At 41.0% G+C, this 23,045-nt stretch overlaps 1 protein-coding gene across 7 annotated transcripts in view; it reads left to right on the top strand.

Annotated features, from left to right (window-relative positions):
• The window catches only part of LOC107664649 (histone-lysine N-methyltransferase 2C-like), a 62,559-nt gene that overhangs the window by 10,898 nt on the left and 28,616 nt on the right, over window positions 1–23,045 (top strand). For 2 of the 7 annotated variants that reach the window (XM_016455274.1, XM_016455270.1), the window contains exons 3-15: window positions 89–205; window positions 1,488–1,592; window positions 1,744–1,848; window positions 13,524–13,705; window positions 15,197–15,361; window positions 15,558–15,667; window positions 16,191–16,268; window positions 16,379–16,591; window positions 18,284–18,412; window positions 19,355–19,474; window positions 19,558–19,682; window positions 21,082–21,271; window positions 22,576–22,674. In XM_016455274.1, the coding sequence (XP_016310760.1) occupies window positions 89–205; window positions 1,488–1,592; window positions 1,744–1,848; window positions 13,524–13,705; window positions 15,197–15,361; window positions 15,558–15,667; window positions 16,191–16,268; window positions 16,379–16,591; window positions 18,284–18,412; window positions 19,355–19,474; window positions 19,558–19,682; window positions 21,082–21,271; window positions 22,576–22,674 (1,738 nt within the window). Of the gene's footprint in view, window positions 1–88; window positions 206–1,487; window positions 1,593–1,743; window positions 1,849–13,523; window positions 13,706–13,742; window positions 13,868–15,196; window positions 15,362–15,557; window positions 15,668–16,190; window positions 16,269–16,378; window positions 16,592–18,283; window positions 18,413–19,354; window positions 19,475–19,557; window positions 19,683–21,081; window positions 21,272–22,575; window positions 22,675–22,952; window positions 23,001–23,045 lie in introns of all 7 variants that reach the window. The other 5 variants (XM_016455267.1, XM_016455268.1, XM_016455269.1 and 2 more) reach the window with 5 other exon arrangements.

Here is a 23,045-nt window from a genome sequence, read left to right as displayed (position 1 = left end):
AGTACTATACATTGACACTCAATTTTCCCAAAGTGTGCCATAAGAGAAATGAAATAATATCCTTTCTCTCTCTATCTCTGTCTGCTAGGGTCGTGGATCTGGATTTCCTGGAAGGCGGCGACCCAGGGGAGCTAACCTGTCTGGGAGAGGTGGCAGGGGACGCTCCAGGCTAAAGACGGAGAGCAGCCCTGTGGTGACCCCTGGGGTATGAAGCCCCCACCTCTACAAGCATAAATAAAACAGTGCTCAGATGTGCTTAATGTTCACAATAAAGCCTGAGAACTGCACTCACGCTCCGCAGAGCTTCAGCAGCAGTTCCCGGCCCAAATGGCCTTTTCAAAATAGCAAATGCTGACATTTCCCCCAACACAAACGACTTGTGATGGGGGAGATTGAGGCAGCATGTTCTTGGCTGCCAATATGATAAAATAGGCAATTTTGTACTCAGCAGGCATCCTGTAGTCTACACACACAATGAAGATGTTGTCTTAACTTTGTCAGCCAGTCTCATTACAGTCCAATGCCACAGTAAATTGTCATGTAAAGGCTGGTCGCACTGAGTGTGAATTTTCACTAAGACAAGCGTTAAATTTAAACTATCCATACCTATAAAGCCCATTACACCAGCTAAACAAAGCAGCGTTACTTTTCCCCTAATCTATAAGTTGAATACATTCTGCATTTTTTCATCTAGATGATATTAACACATAATGAATAATAATATTATATAAATACAACATTCACATTGTACATGTAAGAAACATGACCCTGCATTGCAGAACCAACACTGCAAGCAAAGCCTATTTTTACGGTGCATTGTGAGCTTAAAGGGATAGTTCACCCAGAAATTAAAATTGTCATCAATCCCTCCTGTTGTTCCAAACCCATAACACTTTTATTCATCTTCAAAACACAAAGATATTTCTGTTTAAACCTGAGAGATGTCTGTCCATTTTCACCAAATCTTTAAAGCTTCAAATTGTTGTTAAAGACATTGTAAAAGTAATACAATTGCAGCTTAACTGTACTTACTTGATGCATGAGAACTAGTGATGTTTGTTCTTGCTTGTTATGCAAGCATGTATGAGCTCCTACAAGAAGCAATTAGATTTCAAGCAAGTATGTTTTAACTTTCATTTGCCATATTTGAAGTGCTCTATGTACGTTTGTCATTGTTTGTGTGAAAAGTAATCTCTCAGGTTTTGCTTTTTTGTTTTTTATATTTTGAAGATGAACAAAAGTATTATGGTTTTGTAATTGATGATAATTAAGTAATTGATGGCAGAATTTTCCCTTTAAGACAAGCTGGGCCCATTGTATGCAATGGTTAAAAACTAACTCTAACATCTAACATTTTCAGTTGAATGATTACATTGAAAAATTTCCAGAAACAACTATGATGTCATTAGACAAACAGTATAGTAATATGATAGTAACAGCTGGATGTGATCTGAGCAAATGTAAACCGATGTCGTGCTCTGTTACAGGTGAGCTTAATGGATTCTCCATATGTGGTTAAAGAAGAGGAGGAGAACTCCATGCACAACACTGTAGTCCTGTTCTCCACCTCTGACTCTTTCACACTTAAACAAGTAAGTATATGAGTTCAAAGTCAAAAGTGAAAACACTTCATCGGACACATGATCCTGCTCTTAAAAATGTGAGACTTAGATTAACTTTATATTAGCATGGGTATGAGAATTAACTTCACGGGTGGATGTCTGCTCTCTCTTGTGTCTTCAGGACATGTGTGTGGTGTGTGGAAGCTTTGGTCAGGGTGCTGAGGGCAGATTGTTAGCCTGCTCCCAGTGCGGCCAGTGCTACCACCCCTTCTGCGTCAACATTAAGGTAAGTACCCCCCCAATCAATCACAGCTGACCCTGTTCGCCAGCACCGTTCATGAGATGTAATGGTGTGAATTATGAGCTGCTTTTATCTGGAGTGAACGTTAATGGTGTGTGAGATAAATGTGACAGGTCAGTGTGTGAGAGGACCTGGATGAAAGCAGCCCGAGGGAAATGAGTAAAATGTTAAGAGGATTATGAAGCACACTATAAAGGCTGTGTCTTATGTTGATAGACTAAAGCAGAGATCTTTATCATGTAAAGACAGCAGTGACAGAAGAATACATCAGGGTGCTTTTGGTATCTCTCAGCGCTTTGAGATATGCCAAGTAGAGAAACTTCCTAACCTTCACTTAATACAGGAGGCCCAGATGGGATTCTACTGATTTTTTTTTCCCCACAGTCCCAGTGCAGGTTCTGAAATCTGCTGAGATTAATGTGGAGTTCTACACACACAGATTGAGTGTGGGCCTGATTAAGAACAATTAAAGTAATAAACCTCAAGTGGCGGTGCATTAACGTGATTGTTGGTCGTGGAGAGTGGCTTATGAAGGGTCTAAAATGGCAGCACCAACATTATGATAAAAACACTAGTGTTCTATAAATGTATTATTAATAATAAACACAGTAATATAGTTTTGTTTATCCTGGCATTTTTTTGTCGTGTTGTCCCTGCAAACTCGAGTTCAAATATCCCTTCATCAAAACCAAACCACAATGTGTTCCTTAAAACTTATATTATACTTAATTTCCTTAAAAAAAAAAACAATTAAACGTGTTAAGGTTTTCCTACCAAAAAAGCAATGCAATTAAATGATTATATTTTTAAAATCGCAATTTATTTTTCTTCTTTTTCTTTTCTTCTTTTTTTTTACCCCCTGGAATCTGCTTAAGTGCCACCTGAGGGAACATGTATACCCCTTGTTGGGAATCCATAATGTAGTTCATTAGCTTATCTGCAGGCTGTTTAAGGTTGCCAAGCAACATACAGTTCTTCCTTGTTTTGTTGCAGCTTATTACATTAATATAGAATTCCGCTAATAGATATTCACAGGTGTACATCTATCAGCTATTTTACAACAGATTCAAACATGGTTTGTCCCATCAGAATGTAGAGCTTGGAAATATCTATTTCATAAATGTGCACAACGTCATCACCAGGTGTCATGCATTCTGATGTCTAAGCCCAGCACCTGTGAAAGAGCTGTCTGCTTCTCATTCAATCATCCATTGGTCTGTGCAAGCAGCTGACTATTAACAATCACAGCTGCTGAAGATAATTGCTCTTATCCCAGATAACAGAACAAGGACATTTATTTATTAAGATAATTGATGAAAATTCTGCTATTAATTCGCCCTCATGTTGTTCTAAATCAATTTTTCCATTTAATACAATAGATAAAATGCTACTTTTTCCGTACAATGAAAGTGGGTGAGGATTTATACTGTCAAGCTCCAAAAGCTATAAAAGTAGTCATACAAATAGTGTGCTATATTTTTGTAATCTTCTAAAGCCATAAAATTGCTTTGTTTGGTGAACAGACTGGAATGATCTTATATCTTATATTATTACTGGAATTATATTATTAAGGGTGTTTTCACACCTGTAGATCGATTGCTTTGTTCTGAAACAGGGATTAAAATTATTACAATGTTGCTTTTTATTCTTGGTGCAGTTCGCTTTCACACGGCAAAGTTTCTAAACGGACCAAATTTGTTAATACAAGTCACACGCGAGTAAACTGTTGTCTCATTGGTCAAAGTTCCACAGTTTATTTTCCAGGATTCCATTTAGCTGTCACGGCTGTCATCCGTCAGAATGGAACGACAACAGCTTTTTTTTTTTTTTTTTTTTTTTGTAACTGTCCTTTATATTAATTTATCATTTTGAGCAGGAGTCCAGGATTCATTGGGAAAACATTTTTAAAATGCACCTACTAGGAAGAAGAGCAATAAGACGCAATTATAAAATGAAAAAGTTCGCTTTTTTATTTTGAATGGCAAAGACGTGCTCACCCACATACATTCACAGGTTCATTTTGAAGTATTAGCAAAACAACAAAGCTTTTCACAGAACTTAGGTAATTACCCATAATACATTGTGATATAACCTGGTTCGTTGGTCCGTTAGATCGGATTGCTTTCTCACTACAACCGAACTGCTCCAGAGTTTGTTTTCAATCGAGCCGAGACCACCTCGTTCAGGCGATCTCGGACCGATTGTTTTGGCACGGATCCGAGCGCGATTGCCGTGTTCACATGTGCCCAAACGAACCGAGCTAAGGGGGGAAACGTGGCAGGTTCCGAAACAACGGGCCAGGTGTGAATGCACCCTAAATGTCATTGGTTCTTAAAGTGTTTCATGACTAATCATTTTTCGTTGTCAAACCTGGTGCAACACATAGTAATGTACCATGTTGGAATGTATGCAAGTGTGAATGAGATTTAGGGCTGTAGTAATTAAGTAACGACTTAAAGGGTTAGGTCATGCAAAAATTATGTAATCATTTATTTACCCTCGTGTCTTTCCAATCCCAAAAGACTTTTGTTAATCTTCGAAACAGAAATGAAGATGAAATGAAACCTGAGAGATTTCGGTCCCTCTATTTCAAAATCCACGCAACCAACACTTTGAGATTCAACAAATTTGTAAAGGCATTGTAAAAGCAATCCATATGAATTTAGCGGTTTAAATAGTTCGTTCAGTATCTCACTATGGGAACGCCCCAGGCGTGACCGATTGCGGAAGCACCAATGACACCACGTCTGCCAACCATGGCAGACCAATCGCTGCAGCGATCAGGGAGTCCCGCCTCCCTGTATTTAAACTGCAGCTACCTGCTGTCTCGTCATTCTTGTGCTCTTCCCCGTGGAAGGTTTTCGGAACCTGTCCTCAGCAGACTTTTGGAATTATTGCTCAACCGTTTACTGATGAAGACGCAAGGTAACGCCCCGAATGCAATTTTTTCCTTAAAGTTTCGTTGAGTGACCGCACTTAGTTGGGTTACTAACGCGTTAAGGTGAGTTTTTCAGCTCTTAAGTTCTCAAAAAAAAAAAAAGAGAGAGCTCACTACTCTCAGCACAGCTCCGTACAAGTTTTCACATTGTGGTGGACTTACCGTATGAAGAGAGTGCAGTTGCTGTCATGGCCACCTCGAAAGAGCCAGAGAGCCACAGAGGGAACGGCCGTCCTCATCATCCTTGCGCTTGTGGAGCGTGGATTTCGGCCAAGGATTCTCACGGTCTCTGCATCTCCTGCCTGGGCGCTAAACACACTCAGGCAGCACTATCCAACCCTGAGGGCTGCCCTCACTGTGTGATTTTCTGGTAACACTTTACTTGAAGGGGTGTGCATAAGACTGACATGACACCTTCATAATCATGACATGACACATGTCATGAATATGAAGGAGGTTTTATGCATGTTTATGACAACTGTCATTAAGTGTCATTCGCTCAGTTATGTCATTTTTAATGCAAATATGACATTATTTGACCTAACCCTAACCTAACCCTACCCCTACCCTTACCCCTAACCATAGCCCATAACAAAGACATCTCAAACAATGTCATCTTTGCATTAAAAATTACATAACTGAGCGAATGACACTTAATGACAGTTGTCATAAACATGCATAAAAAACCTTCATATTCATGACATGTGTCATGTCATGATTATGAAGGTGTCATGTCAGTCTTATGCACACCCCTTCAAGTAAAGTGTAACCGACTTTCTCGACTAAAACCCGAGAAAGGAACTCCGAGTGGCAGCCACAGCAAAGTTGGACCCATGCCTCTCTGCTCAACCCAGAGAAGAACCCATGGAGTGTCCACAGACCTCAAGCTCGTGGGGAGATATGATGGATAATGTGTCACCAGTTCTTCCCCCGCTGTTTGAAGATCCTTTACCGGGAGAGGAAGACGATGATGACGAGGTACTGTCGACCATCCTCGAAGACGAGGATGATGACAACGAGGATGCCATTCTCCCAGTCGCATCACAGATCAGATTTCATTTCTCCAGTGAGAAGAGTGAGTCGAGCTGACTGACAAGAAGAGAGGGGTGAGACAGACAAGACGATCGCGTTGGTTATATATTATACATGTTTACTTAGCCTATTTCCAGTTTTGTATACCTATTTAAACTTTATGTAAGTTATTTATTATTTTATATTATGCATAGCCTGCTCTATAGCATGATGTATTTTTATTTGTTTTGTTAATAAAAGTTCTATGTTTTATATATACGCTAAAGTGAGTTTGACGTATTTTGTTGTTGCATTCAAGCAATTGACGCCTAACTGCCGCTAATTCAAAAGTGAAAGTAAAACGCGTACGGCCCTTTAAACTATTTAAAAGCGACGGAAAGCGAGGAAAAGAGGGAAAATTCAAACGTACTAAAAACGAATTGCCGCTGCTTTACGCCGAATTGCCGCTATTTCAAAGTGAAAGTAAAATGCGCACGGCGCTTTTAAGCTATTTAAAAGCGAAGGAAAGCGAGGAAAAGAGGGAAAATCAAATGAACTAAAAACTAACAATTGCTTTACGCCGAATTGCCGCTATTTCAAAGTGAAAGTAAAATGCGCACGGTGCTTTTAAGCTATTTAAAAGCGAAGGAAAGCGAGGAAAAGAGGGAAAATCAAATGAACTAAAAACTAACAATTGCTTTACGCCGAATTGCCGCTATTTCAAAGTGAAAGTAAAATGCGCACGGCGCTTTTACGAGCTATTTAAAAGCGAAGGAAAGCAAGGAAAAGAGGGAACGCCCCGCCCCCACGGTGATACCGGTATTACCGGTGTTGTCACATGTCGATTAACCGGTGGGAAAATTTCCTCACCGTCACAACCCTTATAGAGACCTCTACGATGGGAAAAGGCTCCCGTCACGTCTCCCACCAGCAAGACAATTTATACCGGCCGCCCTCTGTTTTCCAGAAGATTTACAAATCCTCCGTGCTGACGGTTCGCGATTTGAACGCGACGTCTCTCCTCATGGCCTATCAAGCCGAGCTTTTTGAGGAAATGGGTCATCAACTGGACTCCGGATCTCCCAACCCTGCACTCTGGGAGGAGATATGTGTCATCGCAGATTTAAACCTGCGTACATCTCGTGGAGCCGTGCAAAGTTGCGGACCCAGCATGGGCATCGCGGTTGTGGGAGAGAGATCGCTGTGGCTGAGCTTGTCCGGACTCTCGGAGAAAGAGAAAGTGGAGTTTTTGGATGCCCCCATCGATCCAAAAGCTAAGTTTGAAGCGACTGTTACAGCGATGCGGCAACAATGCGATCAACGGAAGAGGGAAGGGGAGGCATTCAAGGTTTGTCTCCCCAGAAAGCCGGTGGCTCGGCCTTATCATCCGAGCCGGCCAAGTTTCAGACCCTCGGGGAAAGTAGGTCAGTCTGATTATCAGCCTTCCCACCCCACCCCGCCGCAACAATCAGGAAGTGCAGTCGCGCTGACAAAACCCGGGTTTGTGAAACAAAAACCGTCGTATGCAGTCGCAGCAGCGAAGCATCTTTCAGCCAACCCCCAGGGTAACAAGAAGCGGCGGGCTACCTGAGACATTGGTTTAGTTTCAGGAAGGGATTGGAGACAGCACTCAGAGTTTCTCTGTCTCATCCCTTCAGAACGTTCCACTTCTCCCTCCCACGGGGAAAAGGAGAAGGGATTCGACTACAAGAATCGTTCCTGCAGACCGTTCGGTGTCAAATGTATGCAGACGTGTGGCCCATGTTCCCCAGGTGCCCCCCGAAATAGTGTCTCCCCCTCTACCCATTGGGGTTTGTTCCGAGGGAGGAGAACCAAGAGTTAACAAACATCCCAACACAATTAAAAGGTTCTCTGTCGCATCCAGGCCAAGGGCTAAGGGTGCAGAGTGGGATGAAAAAATAAATGAATCACAAAAATTTTGTCCAAACAAAGATGAATATAACTCCTTTACTGGAACAAATTTCCCTCTCTTCGCCACTAGAGGGTGCCGCAACACCGCTAGTGAGCGAAGATGGGAAAGGCCCTCTCGCTGCCCAGGTAACGAACTGGCGCGCATGCGCAGTTCATCCCTAAGTTTTAGCCACTATAAACAGGGGCTACAGACTCCAGTTTGCTGTAAAACCTCCGGTGTTCAATGGCGTGGTAATGTCTCCCAGGGGGAGTCAGCTTGTGTTCTGGAGGAAGAAATATCCTCCTTACTGATAAAAGGAGTGATAAGAATAATTCCAATGGAAGAAAGGCAACAGGGCTTTTACTGCCGTTATTTTGTGATTCCCAAGAGAGGGGGAGGTCTCCGTCCCATTCTGGATTTACGAGCCCTCAACAAACACCTCAGAAAATAAGTTCAAAATGCTTTCACTCAAAACATTGTCAAAATATTCGTCAGGGAGACTGGTTCACCTCAGTAGATCTCCAGGACACATATTTTCACATAGATATCTTTCCTGCACCACAAGAAAAATCTGAGATTCACATATCAAAATACAGCATACGAGTATGCGAAAATTCCCTTTGGCCTCTCCCTAGCTCCGGGAATGTTTACCAAATGTGTAGAGGGGCTCTGACTCCGTTAAGGAATATGGGAGTCAGAGTCTTGTCTTATCTAGACGACCTGCTCGTGTGTGCACCGTCTCCACACCAAGCAGTGGTCGATACAAATACACTGGTGACTCATCTGGAGAGACTAGGTTTCAAGATAAACCAGACAAAGAGCTGTCTGACCCCTTCACAGGAAATAGTCTACCTGGGTCTCAGATTGAATTCAGTGGAGTTTTGAGCATTTCTGTCAGAGGAACGCATCGAGGCATTTTGCCGCTGCATCTCCCTTTTTCAAAGAGGGAAAACAGTCTCTCTCAGATTATACCTCCGGTTACTGGGGTTGATGGCCTCAACACTAGCAGTGGTCCCCCTGGGACTACTGCGAATGAGGGAATTTCAAAACTGGGCGGCGTCACAGGGCATCCGCTCCAAGAGCTGCCTCAGCCACAAAGTGCACATCTCACCAGAATGCATGAACGCTCTCCGCTACTGGAGAGCTCCATCATTTCTCAGAACAGGATACCCTCTGTGTCCGGTCGTTTCAAGGAAAGTTGTGATGACAGACGCGGTCCTCACAGGCTGGGGAGCTGTGTTCGAAGGCAGAACAGTGAGAGGAGTTTGGTCTCCAGCACTGAGGGAAGAGCACATACATTTTCTAGAGCTACTGACAGTATTTCTGGCTCCGAGACATTTTGTGCAATTTCACAAAAATCATCATGTATTGGTCAGAATGGACAATACAATGGTGGTAGCCTATATAAATCGGCAAGGAGGCTTACGCTCTCGCAAACTTCACATGTTAGCGAAGAAGCTGATAATGTGGGGCAGCACGGACCTCGTTGCGTGCGACGCATGATCCAGGAATAATGAACAGGGGAGCAGATTTGCTGTCCAGAGGGAACCCGCTGTACGGGGAGTGGAGACTTCATCCCCAGGTGGTTCAGATGATATGGCAGAGATTCGGTCGAGCTGCCGTAGATCTCTTCGCATCACGCGAAAATGCGCAGTGTCTCCTGTTCTTCTCTCTAGCGGGCGACGATGCACCGTTGGGTGTGGATGCTCTAGCCCATGAATGGCCAGACGCGCTACTGTATGCGTTCCCCCAGTTAAGCCTAATCGAGCCGACATTATGGAGGGTAAGTGAGCACGGTCATATGATGATTCTAATAGCACCATACTGGCCGGGGAGACTGTGGGCAGCGGAGATTGCACAGCTGCTCTGCGACCAGCCATGGCCATTACCAGCACACAGGGATCTTCTCTCCCAAGTGCGGGGGGAGATATTCCACCCCTCCCCGCAGAAGCTGTCTCTTTGGGCCTGGCCCGTGAGAGGCTGAATTTAAATGCAGCTGGTTTACCTCCTAAGGTCATTGAGACGATTCAGAACGTGAGGGCCACATGCTTCAGCATGCTCTTTATACAGTCTCAAATAGGGAGTGTTTGAAGCATGGTGCGCAGAAAGAACCGTCGTCCTTTATTTGTGTTCAATTTCGGATGTGCTATGTTTCTTGCAAGACCTCCTGGACAAAGGCAGAGCTTTTTCCATGGTTAAGGTTTATTTGGCCGTTATCTCGGCATGTCGTATAGGACTTGACTCGGGTACTATAGGCCAGCATCCTCTCGTTTGCCGATTTATGAGAGGAGCGCGACGGTTACACCTAATATCAAAACCACTAGTCCCGCCCTGGGATTTGTCCGTGGTCCTGAAGCCCCGTTCGAGCCCATTGAGAGCATCTTCTTTAAAGCTGCTTTCTTTAAAGACTGCTCTGTTACTCAGTCTTACTACAGCAAAGAGGGTGAGTGAACTGCACGCTTTATCAGTCCACTCCTCATGTATGATGTTTGCTCCGGGTGGTCAAAAGGTAACTTTTAGGACTAATCCGGCATTTATGCCTAAAGTATTCGATCACACTGGGTCTGGTTAGGCAGTGGATCTGATGGCTTTCCATCCGCCACCTTTCTCATGTTCTGAGGAGGAGCAGCTACACTGTTTATGTCCGATGCGGACTCTACAAGTATATGTGCAAAGAACCAGGGCACTTTTCAAAAGCAATCAGCTTTTTGTTTCTTGGGCAGACTCTTTCAAGGGAAAGCCTGTCTCCCGTCAATGTCTCTTGCACTGGGTTTTGGAGGCGATCGTGTTATGTTATAATAATGCGGATATGGAGCCCCCAAGAGAGTTACGGGCTCACACAACTAGAGGGATAGCTATGCCCTGGACGCTATTTAAGGGCATTTCTATTCAGGAAATCTGTGCTGCGGCTAGCTGGTCTTCTCCACACACCTTTGTGAGGTTCTAAAGACTATATGTAACTGAACCTTAATTTGCCCATTCGGTCCTTGGAGCGTGTGGAGATGTTATCCCTTAATCACTTGAGGGATTCCATTCCACTTTAGTGTCACTTTATTTTTTTCAGACTGTACTGATCTGCATTTAACCACTCGTACCGGGACAGAGAGGTATAATTCAGATCGTAGTCATTTTTAGTCTGCTTCGTCAGCATATCGGTAACATGGGAGTTGTCTATATCCCATAGTGAGATACCGAACGAATGTTAGAAAGAGACCTTTAGGTTACTACCGTAACCCCGGTTCTCTGATAACATGAAGTGAGGTATCTCACAATATTGCCCTCATTGCCTGTCCCGCACTGAGAGATATGCGGAGAATGATGAGACAGCAGGTAGCTGCGGTTTATATACAGGGAGGCGGGACTCCCTGATCACTGCAGCGATTGGTCTGCCATGGTTGGCAGACGTGGTTAGATTGGTGCTTCCGCAATCGGTCATGCCTGGGGCATTCCCATAGTGAGATATCCAGATATCCAAATCTGACCTCAGAAGACTACAGAGGATAGTCCGGACTGCTGAGCGAATCACTGGCACAACCCTCCCTTCTCTCCAAGAACTGTACTCATCCAGAGTGAGCAAAAGGGCTAGCAAAATCACTGTGGACCCCTCACATCCAGCACACTCCCTCTTTGAACTGTTGCCATCTGGTCGACGCTACAGAGCACTGAGCACCAGAACGACCAGACACAGGAACAGTTTCTTTCCTCAGGCAATCCATCTCATGAACACCTAACAATAATCGTGGAACACACAACACTAGTATACATTATTTATTTAACACACATACTTATTTACATGTCAAATGTCAAATGTAACATTCAGCTAAGTAACACATTCAAAAATCAAATAAAACAAACCAATAAATCATTTCATTCACGGGGATGAACACAGAAACTAGCCTCATTATGAATCCTCTTATTAAATGGATGTCAACTTATCTATAGTCTCTTAAGGCTGGAATACACTGCATGAGTTTTGCTCTGATTTTTCACCGATTTACAGTCTGGAGAAGTTGATGCTAATTGCCAAAGGTCAGAACCAGTCTGCAGATTTGAGTTGACTGATTTCATAGAAAATCGATTAACTTTACTTAAAGTTACAACCATCAGTTAATATTTAAAGTCTGTTTATGAAGTATTTACAGAGACGTTCAGTGTGGAAGAGCTTAAAGAGCAGCTAGTCAGCTAACTGTGTTCTGTAGCATCTGCGCTATGTTGCTAAAACTATCTTTTGGATCTAATGTAATTATTTCCCACATCCAAGTTCCATGTTATAATATGCAAAAATCTAAACATTAATCTCTTAATTTTACAATAAGTAGTGAAACTTACCCAAAATAAAGGCTTAAATATCTACAAAAAAAAAAAAAAATGCACATTTAAGGAGCTACTCCTTTGGTGAAAGTTTTCAGACTACTTTCAAAATGGCTTCCAGACAGTGTGAACACATGGACAGCCATATCTCAGTGAGTAATGATCTGATTGACTTAACATTACAGGAGGTATGCAGTAACAAACACATCAATTGGTTAAGACATCAAGTATGATAATACATTATTTTTTCTTTTCATAATCTGAGCTCAAATATGGAAGTGTGCTTAATGGGTATGTGAGCTCAATAGGTACGTTTACCCTACTTCACTTCATGTTGTCAGAGAAACCGGGGTTACGGTAGTAACCTAAAGTTTTCTGAACAGACACAATTGCTTTATATGATAAAGAGTTTTAATGTAGGCTTTTGTCAAACATTTGCCAATGCACTTACATAGAGCACCTAAAAAATGGTCAGTGCCAGCTCAATCGTACAAACCTCATCATTCTCATGCCAAGCAAGTACAGTTGAACTTCTGTTTTGATGTGCTCTATGTAAGTGCATTGATCAATGTGCATAAAAAGCCTAAATAAATGTGTTCATCGTATAAAGTAATTGTGTCTCTTCAGAAGACTTGAATTAAACTGCTCGATTGATATGGATTATTTTGAAGCTTTGAGTTTTGGTTATGTGGACTTTTAATGGAGGCACAGAAATCTCTCGGATCTTTCATTTTGTGGATGAACTAACCCTATAATTTGGATTTGAATTTACCTGATGAGTTAAGGACTACTTTCATGGTGCTCTTTTGGAGTTTGACAGCCCTTAGTCACTATGTATATTAAAAAAAAACATAGCGTGAGCAACTCTGTTTTGCTTCATGAGGCACTAAAAAGTCATATCGGTTGGAATGATGTGGCAGAGTAAATTATGGCAATTTTTATTTTTATTTGAACTATTGTTCAAACTGACACTCTGCATGTTCAAATAGGGTTATCAGATTGTCATGTCAAGCATTTCTGGAAATTTTCCTTCATTAATATGCATCAAATGGCCCCTTTCCCCAGTGGAGTACAAACCCAGAGGTGCTAGTGAACAGCAGGTGGACTGGACACATTTGTTTGTACAGGATGATGTGGTTGGATTGATTTATCACCGCCCACATACATTGATCTATAAATGCCAGTAAATCCTTCTGACAAATATCTCTGACTCCAGAGACATCTTACGGCTGTGTTCTTTGTGTTTCTTATATGCATCCAGATTATAGCCTGTTAAATATATAACCCTCCATCACCCTTTAAACTAGTGCTTTGACCTCAAGTGTGTGTGTGTGTGTGTGTGTGTGTGTGTGTGTGTGTGTGTGTGTGTGTGTGTGTGTGTGTGTGTGTGTGTGTGTGTGTGTGTGTGTGTGTGTGTGTGTGTGTGTGTGTGTGTGTGTGTGTGTGTGTGTGTGTGTGTGTGTGTGTGTATGTGTGTGTCTGTTTTAGATCACAAAAGTGGTGTTGAGTAAAGGCTGGCGCTGTCTGGAGTGCACAGTGTGTGAGGCATGTGGGCAGGCCAGTGACCCCGGGCGCTTGCTGCTCTGTGATGACTGTGACATTAGCTACCACACATACTGTCTGAACCCACCACTGCAGAATGTACCCAAAGGCAGCTGGAAGTGCAAGTGGTATGTATATACACGTCTGGAGTGCACAGTGTGTGAGGCATGTGGGCAGGCCAGTGACCCCGGGCGCTTGCTGCTCTGTGATGACTGTGACATTAGCTACCACACATACTGTCTGAACCCACCACTGCAGAATGTACCCAAAGGCAGCTGGAAGTGCAAGTGGTATGTATACACACACACACACACACACAAACAGAAGTCTTCACTAAAATTAGATGCAGCTTTGGACCGTAGCCGAGTTTGTACTTTCATAGTTCTGTCTTCATCTTTGTCATTTTTTTTAAACCATCAAGATTATTTGCAAGCTTGTGTTAATCTCATAAATTAACACATTGTTTTTCTTGCATGTATTAAATGAATGTGACCTGTCAGTTTGAATATGCAGGTTGGAGAGTGAGATTTGTGTATGGAGCTACAATAGCTTGAAAATTATTATTTACAAAATATGATTCACAAGTCTTTGATTCAAGAACATTGAATGAATGAATGAATAACACTAATATGTAAATGATGGCTGGCAGACGAAAATCCATAACGATCCACAAACACATGATGATTTTCAAATGCAGATCTAACAGTTGTTTTGCATTTGTGCATCTTATTTTGCAATAGAAATTGTTATGAGTCTGTAAATTGCTGTTTGCAAATATATTCCATTTTTATGAATGCAAAGTAGCTTTTGCATTTGCGAATCATATTTAGTAAATATATTAATTTTAAGACTGTTTTAGCTCCATATTTGAGAGCTACGGTGAAGGGGAACATTTTCCATAAATAACGAGCTGAATTTTGAACTCTTTCTCATAGAAAGCTTGTAAGAACACTTGTAATATAGTGCTTTAGTCGTGTTGACTTATTTGAGAGGAAAATGTACTTAATTGTCCTAAAAAAGTATTTCATAACATCTTTATGCAAAATCTTGATCCTAATCATCCCCTCAGTTTCTTTATGCAAAATACAGCTTTTAGTTCTTTCTCTTGATTTTGAGTTGAAATATAACCTTTATTATATAACATTTTCTTTACAGATGCCATGTCAATTTCTTTCATTTAAATCTCACTATCGCTCTCAGTGCTTTAGCACTATCTCTTTGTTAGCTTCATATCTCTTTTTGTTCTCTCTCTCTACCCATCTAACACTCTCTTGATCTTTAGCAGCTGTTTTCAAACAAGATCGAAAGGGATTTCCTACATATTTGCTGTAATATCACATGTAATCCTCATTCAAACAGAGCTGTTTTGTATTGCATTGTGACACATTCAGTCGGAGCTTTACATGGATTGGAGCCATTTAAATATTTATTTTTAAGGCAGTGCAGTCAGTGCTAAGCCTGTGCAAACAAGAGGCATGTCCATTCACAGAAAGGCCACAAAATAAGTGTAAAATTATAGATTTAGACATTTATGATTAAAAGTGTGTGTGTCTGGGATAATGTGTATTTGCACACTCATGTATGTTATATCGGTGTGTAAATGTTTTGTTCTCCATCAGGTGTGTATTGTGTACTCAGTGTGGAGCCACGTCGCCTGGCCTGCGCTGTGAGTGGCAGAATAACTACACGCAATGTGGTCCGTGTGCGAGTCTCACGGTTTGTCCTGTGTGTGCGCGTAGCTACAGACAGGAAGAGCTCATCCTACAGTGCCGGCAGTGTGACAGGTGGGTGGCACTACATCATGCCAAATGCCATAACGGCAGAATAAAAATGTATCCTGGGAAATGGCTCAGCAGTAGATTAGTACATGAATAAACGCAGGTGTTGTTAGGGGAAAATATTCATCACGTTGAGCATGTGATATTTGCTTGCTTTGTGACTGGTTGTGAATGTGGTCTAATCATGACGTTTGGTCTGCAGGTGGGTTCATGCCTCATGTCAGGGGCTGAACTTTGATGAAGAGGTGGAGAGTGCAGCAGATGAGGGCTTTGACTGCTCTCTATGTAGAACACATACCATGTCCACACCTGGTAAGACACGAACACACATTTTCAAAAATCACATTTAATCAGTATGTGTTTGTAGTTTGGATTGAGTTTGTAAATTGATTTCATGCCTCGATCTGTTTGTTCAAACTACAAAGAACTAAACAGATTTGATTTGGATATGCCAAAAAATCAGATTTTTGCTGCGTGGCTGAACAAAAATGCCCTAATCGCAACTTCAGGTGAATGTGCTTCAGGAATTGTCTCTTGTTGATTCCTGTATGATGTGCATGTTGATGTCCAGTTTTTTCTGTAACAGATGGACACTAGAGTGTTTTGGTCAATGAAACTTTGTTCCAGGAAAATGTGGTTCATTAAAAAAAGCAGATGGGCTGAATTTTAAATCAAGCTGCAACCTGTTCATGTGAATTAAGCAGCAGTTAATGTAATCTGCCTTTAATGGCTCCAGACTGTCCTCTTATCAATAAATAACTAAACAAATGACTGTGAATATGCAGTGTTAACCTGAAATAAGTCAAGCTTCCGTCTTGCTTTTGTGTTGTTACAGGTGGCACAGTGGCAAAGGTCATGGACATCACCGAGCCTCCTGTAGTGGCACAGATTCTTACGAAAGTCAAGGAAAATGGTATTAATGCTTTTTTAATTTATTTAACTTAGCTGTGTAACAGTTATGTTACTTAAATTGCTGAAGTGTCAGAGCGACAGTCATCATTGCTGTGTTCTGTTCTGTGCCAGAATTCCAGCGGACCTACACTCAGGATGGTGTGCGTCTGACTGAGTCAGGCTTGTGTCAGCTCCAGAGTTTATGTGTCCAGGCCGCCCGCCGCAGACGACCCAAACCCAAACTTAAGCTGAAGATCATCAATCAAAACAGTGTGGCTGTGTTGCAGACAACCCCTGATCCCCAGTCTGAGCTCTTCAGGGATGGAGACATGGACAACAGTAGAGGTAAAGAATGTGTTTGTGCCTAAAATTGACTTTTTTATGTTAGCCCTTCCCCAAACTCTCACCATTGGTCGAATGAGTGCTAATGTGCTGGGTTGGTCAGGATGCCCAAAGAAGCTCAAATTATTGTCTCTACACATTAAAATGGGCTAAGAAAGTGTTTTAACATTAAAACATTGCACACATCACAAAAAAAAAAAAAAAAAAAAAAGTTAATCAATCACTACGGCTAGACCATTAGATTTTGTTTTCAGGCATCATTCTTGAATCAAACCATTGTTCTTTTAGTGTCATTGATATACTGTTATTGTTTTTGTTAATATTTTGAATTAGATTTTATTTTTATATTTTCTGTTTTCATTTTAGTTTTATTTAAAGTTTTAGTGGTTTTGTTATTTTTTTATGTATATATGTCTACATATGTATTTAAGTTTTAGTGTAGCTTAAACACATATTTTATATATATCATTTTAATTTATAGTTTTTTGTTTTTTATTTTAGTAATTTTTATTATTTTATTTATTTGTTTAATCATTTTATTTTTAGCTAATGTTAATAACCCTGAATTGAACAAATGTAATTTTTTTAAGTCTCTGGCTATGACGTTATTGTGTGCCACTTTGGTGATGGTTGTGAATTAGTGATGACGGCCATCACAGCTGAGCATAACCGAGAAAGAGAGAATAATCTAGAAAGTAGATTTAAAAAATAAAAGATTTTTTGAAAATGTAGAAAACAGAGTGGAGTGATTGGAGAGAGAGAGAGAAATCGGCAGGAAGGTGAGCCATGTAATGAACTTGACTTGGAGAGAGAAGAGAGTCTTTGAAAACAGCAGTCAGCAAATTATACCTGCCTTGGCATTTCAGTGATCAGAGGCTGGGCGGCTCTAACTGAATTAATGGCCAACCCCTCCATCGTAGCACCAGTCTGAGAGAGCAAGCGGGGTAATGGGGAGGAATGGGGCCACAAGTTTAACCCCCTCACTGCCAGACATCATATATAAAATAGCAATTTATCATTTTAAACTAAAGGCCTTGAATAACTCCAGCTTCTGGGTTAGCTTTAAGAGTTGAATTCTTAAGAATTAAATGCATGATTATACTGTTGATTCAATTGAATTACACCCCATTAAGAAGAACACATTGTGCTGCAAAAATGCTGGAGATATTTATTTTATTTTATTTTGTGTGTGTGTGTGTGTGTGTGTAAATTTGTTTTTTTTGTACACATTTTTACTGCTAGAAAATCACAAACAATGTTTTAAATTAAAACATATCCAGGGCTTAAAAATTCTGAACATCATATTAAAGAAATAGAAAATTTTGTTGAAGATTAAATGTCTTGTTTCATCTTTTGTTCAAACTGAATTAAAATATGGCTTTTCAAATTTAGTTTTGTATCCTATTTGTGGAATGTGCCAAGCATTTCTCTAAACAATACTCTGCTGTTATTTTAGTGCACCAGTCTTTCCATCTTTCTTTGTTTTTGTGATCTTCATACAAGTCAGATGGCATTGAATGCAAATGTGTGTGTTGTTTTTATTGTATGTGTGTGTTCTGTGGTTATTAATGTCATCAACTGAACCAGACAGTCTAGTGAGTCCTGCAAGTTGTGCTTTGTCTATGTATCTTTGTGAGGTTTAGAAAATATTCTGTCAGCATCTAGAGTGCTCTATATTGTTTGGCCGCATTGCAGAGGGCGACCCGATGGACTGTGATGGGAAATCTGACTCCAGCCCCGAGCATGAGCACTGTGATGACCACCTGACAGGGGCCGACGGCAGCGACAGCAACAAGAAGAGGAAGAGGAAGCCATACAGACCGGGTGAGAGAGCGAGAGAGAGAAAGATGCACTTATCAGAAAGGACAGCTCCACTGGACTGTGAAATAGTGCGGCTGCAAATTCTGGACCTTAAATAGCATCCCACAGTGCTTTGCTCTTTAAAGCTTCTTGCCGGGGAGAACTCCGGAAAGAATGTTCTCTCTGAGCTTTTTTCTGACTAAAGAAGTAATCTCTTTAAAGTAATGTCCTTTTTAAGCACTACCTTCCATTTCTTTAAAAAAATGGATACAGTATAGACGTATGTGTATTTGCACAGCTTTTTCGTCACATCACCCCTTTAGTTGCATCTGAGTTCAGTGTTAGCGTCTGTTTCCTCTGTCTTTCTTTGATAGACAAACTTACTATTTAGTGGTGTTGGTTAAGACAAGCGTCACTGTTACTGTTGCTCAGGGTTAGTGTTCTAAAACAAATATAGTTCATTTTTTGGATAGAGATGAATACATACAAATGAAAAAAAAATGTGAGATTAGAGAAGCAGTGTTCAAGAGCTCTTTTTTTTGTTTGTTTAGTCTAGTATTTTATTAAATTTTGTTCTGAACCCTGTTCTTCCCATTTAAATGTTTACACTACTTACAGTACATAAACCAACCCAAGTGTCTTTCCTCACTCTGTGTCCATGCGGTGGACCGTGGTGGAGTGGGGGTTGTTGGGTCAGATTCAGCCAATGTGGTGCAACCAGAAATAGACTTACCTGAAATGGTTGCTCCAGGAATGTAGCCAAGATGAATCACCCTCTCCTGGCCCAAAGCTAATACGTCATCCTGAATTATAGAGATGAATGTCAAGACGTCACTGTCAGAGTCCCACGTTATTAATTCCTGATTGCATTCATTATCTAGTTTAGGGGTCCAGCAGCAGTATTTTTTTTTTACTGACACTATTTTAAGTTAAATTAGATTTTGGCTTCCCATCTTCCCTCTATAGGTATTGGTGGGTTTATGGTGCGTCAGAGGAGCAAAGCAGGGCAGGGGAAAGGCAAGCGGTCTCTCAGTTGGAAAAACTCCACAAGCTCGCTTACAGAGAACTTCACAGGAAAGGAAGAAGGTATGGTCTGGACATCTCAGGTTTTCATGTATATTTATTTTGGTATACTCTTAGTCGTTGCATCAAGTTTATCTTTTCACCAGGTTGGAATGAACCAGACACTTCTATGGATGGGACACCCATCGTCAGTGAGCCTCTGGAGAAAGTCAAGAAGAGATACAGGAAGAAAAAAAACAAACTTGAGGAGGCCTTCCCCTCGTACCTGCAGGTCAGTCCCACAAATATTCCTTAAAAGTGTTTCTCCACTGAATTCTGGAGCATTTTTGTGGCTTTTTTTTTTTTTTTGAGGATACTCTGCCTCTCTTGTCTCCTCAGAGGAAATGTCCCTAAAGCTAATAATAATTTGTACACTACTTCGGACTGTAGATAATTGTTTTATAGTAGTTGATTGTTTGCCATATATTTGGGGGTTAAAGGGTAATTATTGTTTTATTGTTGAAAGGGGCCACCATTTGAAAAAGTTTATATATATATACAGTGGGTACGGAAAGTATTCAGACCCCCTTAAATTTTTCTACCCACTGTGTATATATATATATATATATATATATATACATATCTAAAACACTATTTATAAAGATGAATTAATTTTAAGTTCCTGAACAAACTGTACAATTTGAACTCTCTGGAATGGCTTTCCCCTTACACTTCCATTTTGCTTGTTTTTACAAACTGAGTCTAAATTATTTTATTTGGAAACAGAGAACACTCCACAGATGTTGTCAATAGAGCGTAACTTGTATTGAATCTGGAACATTATTTGAACCACAAGCCACTCCAGAGGAATAAAGCTGTAATAAGTGTACTACATAAGTCACTTTATATAAAAGTGACTTCTAATTACTTAATTACTAGTTCTCTCAGTAAACATAGGCATCCCTGTCAGGACCTTTCTTCACATCAGAGGTGAATGTGTTTGAACTGAGGAATGAAATGTAGTGATCAGGGATTTTGTGAGCATGTGCAGGGTTGACACGTGCTCTTAAAAAGACCATCATGCTCAGCGTGGAGATGCAGTGATGCGTTAACTGTAGCAGCTGTCACTTCAGGCGTTCCTGTTTGTCAAACCTGAAATTAGACGTAAAGGTCATCACCAGAGGAATGTCTTGAATCAATGATGTAAATTGCAGCACATTAGGCCTTTAATGTTTTAACACAGCTGGGAGTCATCACATTGGTAGTTTGGTACTGTTAGATATTCTGAAGTGGTACAAACGTGCTTCACCATGTAGCTCTGTGGCAACCTTTTGACATTTAGGGCATAAAAATTTCAGCAAAAAAAAAAAAACTATGATTTTCACCTGATGGGTGACAAAATGGGCAGAAAAGAATTGCGATTAATTTACATTGAAGGATGAACCTGAGCCATATCTAAACAGCAAAATGTCATAAAGACTTGGATTAACCATTCAGATTACCTCTAGAAATCACCTAGCAAGTACCCAGAACATTGTAGCAACTGCATAACAGTGCACTAGAAACTACCCAGGGCATTTTTTGTGTTTTTTTCAGTCAAAAACAACTAATATTTTCTTGAGAATGTGAAAATCTAGTATGTACTTGGAGTGCTTGTGCATTATTAACTTGTGTACATGTTTATGTTACAGGAGGCGTTTTTTGGGAAAGAACTTCTGGATAAAAGCAAGCAGACCAAGCCAGCTCTGGAAACAGGGCTTGTGGAGGAAGAAGCCAGTCATGCAGACAGTAAATCACAGAGCAGCAGCTTCCTTGACCCTTTATCTAACCCGCTTCTGAGTACCACTTCCACTCCAGTCTCATCTAAAGCAGGGCCACTGCGTATGTTCAGCTGTACCTACACACATATTTTCCAAATACACACAGTACTGCCCAGAGAAAATAGACGTTCCTACCCCCAATGTGATTTGCCTTTGTTTAGAGATGAAATTGTTTTTTCTGCTCTGACCAGTCAGGTCAGATTTTTCTGCTCTAGACTGCAGTGAATTCTGCAGGGAGATATAATGCACATTATCACCATTCCTCCCGCTTTCCCATCTGCACACACTGAATGCATCACACAACCCAACAGCACTGCAGAATCCTACATTGTAACTCCAGTGGTTTGCATTAGAGACCATCTCGGTTCATCTTTTGCCACAGGGACTAAAGAAGATGAACCATACAAATGAACTTTTTTTGCCCCCATGTGCTCATTTTGTGTCTTCTTCAGCCCTGATTTGCATACTCTTATAGGCTGAAGAGCTTGTTCAGATGCCTCATTCTTCACCATTTCTTCTTATCCTCAGTTCTGTCAACCCTCATTTACACCCAGCCCAGCAGACCTCTGCTCGTAGCCAACCTAACATGTTTTTAAAACCCAATTTGCTAGCACTTTTCTGAATTCCCTGTCAGAGCTCTCTGGGAGGATAGGAAGCTGGCAGTCACAGTGCAGTGTTTAGAAGGCCTGCATTCTTAGAAAAGAAAAATATTCAAATATTTTTTTCTATAGGTCTATCATAATGCGTGCGGTAGAGGGTTAAAGATTTTCATCCCCCATAGAGTGAAGCTTCTTTTTCTGCTCTGCAGATTCCTGCGTTTAACCCTTTCATGCAGGTTTAGTCTTGAAACAAGTGTTTGATTTGGGAATCGTATTATGCATACATCTTTATGCAATTAATGCTAATGAAATTATAAAGAATAGTTCAGTTAAATTAGGGGTGGGTGGTATGACTAAAATCTTATACCACTTTAAGGATATAACAACATTTTGAAGACGTGAATCAGGAGGTGCAAATGTCATTGAAAATTTATTTTTTGGAAGGACATGTCACCCTTAATGTTTAAGGTGGATACAGCAACGTGAGCAATTTTATATTACACTAACAATATGGCTCTGTTCCAAAACTGAGAATGTTTTGAGCTTCTCATGACACAGTATATAATTTTGTTCATGATATTGTGTTTTTTAAAATCCAAACCGTGTCCAAGTGACAGAAGTTGCACCCCTATTATCAAGAAGGTTGTCCGGTTGACACAGTGCAGTATATGTCTTACCGCCCAGCCCTTGGTAACATTAAATGAAGAGCACTTGGTGATTAGTATGGATACTCGTGCTCAGAAACGCTTGTCTTCTTGATCTCTAGCCAATGTGGAGGATCCCTTAGCCGAGCTGGTTCTACATTCAGATGATGATCTCCTGGGAATGCTGTCCGATGACCTGGTCAAGCCAGGCACTGAATCAGGTAGACTTAGTCCCAAAATCTGTCCATAGGATAGTCTCCCCTCTCTCTTCACTTTGCAGATGCTCTAATAATCTCAGAAAGAACACCTGCAATTGTGTCTTCACAATTGCATCTCCTCTTTCTTTCACATTTTTCACACTTGCATTTTGTATTTTACCTGGTTTGCTGTGTTTCTCCTTATTTGTTGTCTTGGCATCCTCCTCCTTTTTTCTTAATTCATTTTTTTCTGCATTTCTGTTTTATAATTATTTGGTTTTATCTGGTTTGGGTTCTTGTAGGTCTTGATTTATGCCCTTTCCAGGTGGGCCGTTTCCCCTCTCCATTCGGTAAGAGCCCTGTTGGCACAGCCTCTCTGGCTGTAGAAGTAGAGC

This window comes from Sinocyclocheilus anshuiensis, unplaced genomic scaffold (genome assembly GCF_001515605.1).
Source record: "Sinocyclocheilus anshuiensis isolate Anshui unplaced genomic scaffold, SAMN03320099.WGS_v1.1 scaffold35, whole genome shotgun sequence".
In the NCBI taxonomy this organism is placed as follows: Eukaryota; Metazoa; Chordata; class Actinopteri; order Cypriniformes; family Cyprinidae; genus Sinocyclocheilus; species Sinocyclocheilus anshuiensis.
The sequence above is the reverse complement of the archived record's forward strand: the minus strand, read 5'-3'. Positions and strand labels throughout refer to the sequence as shown.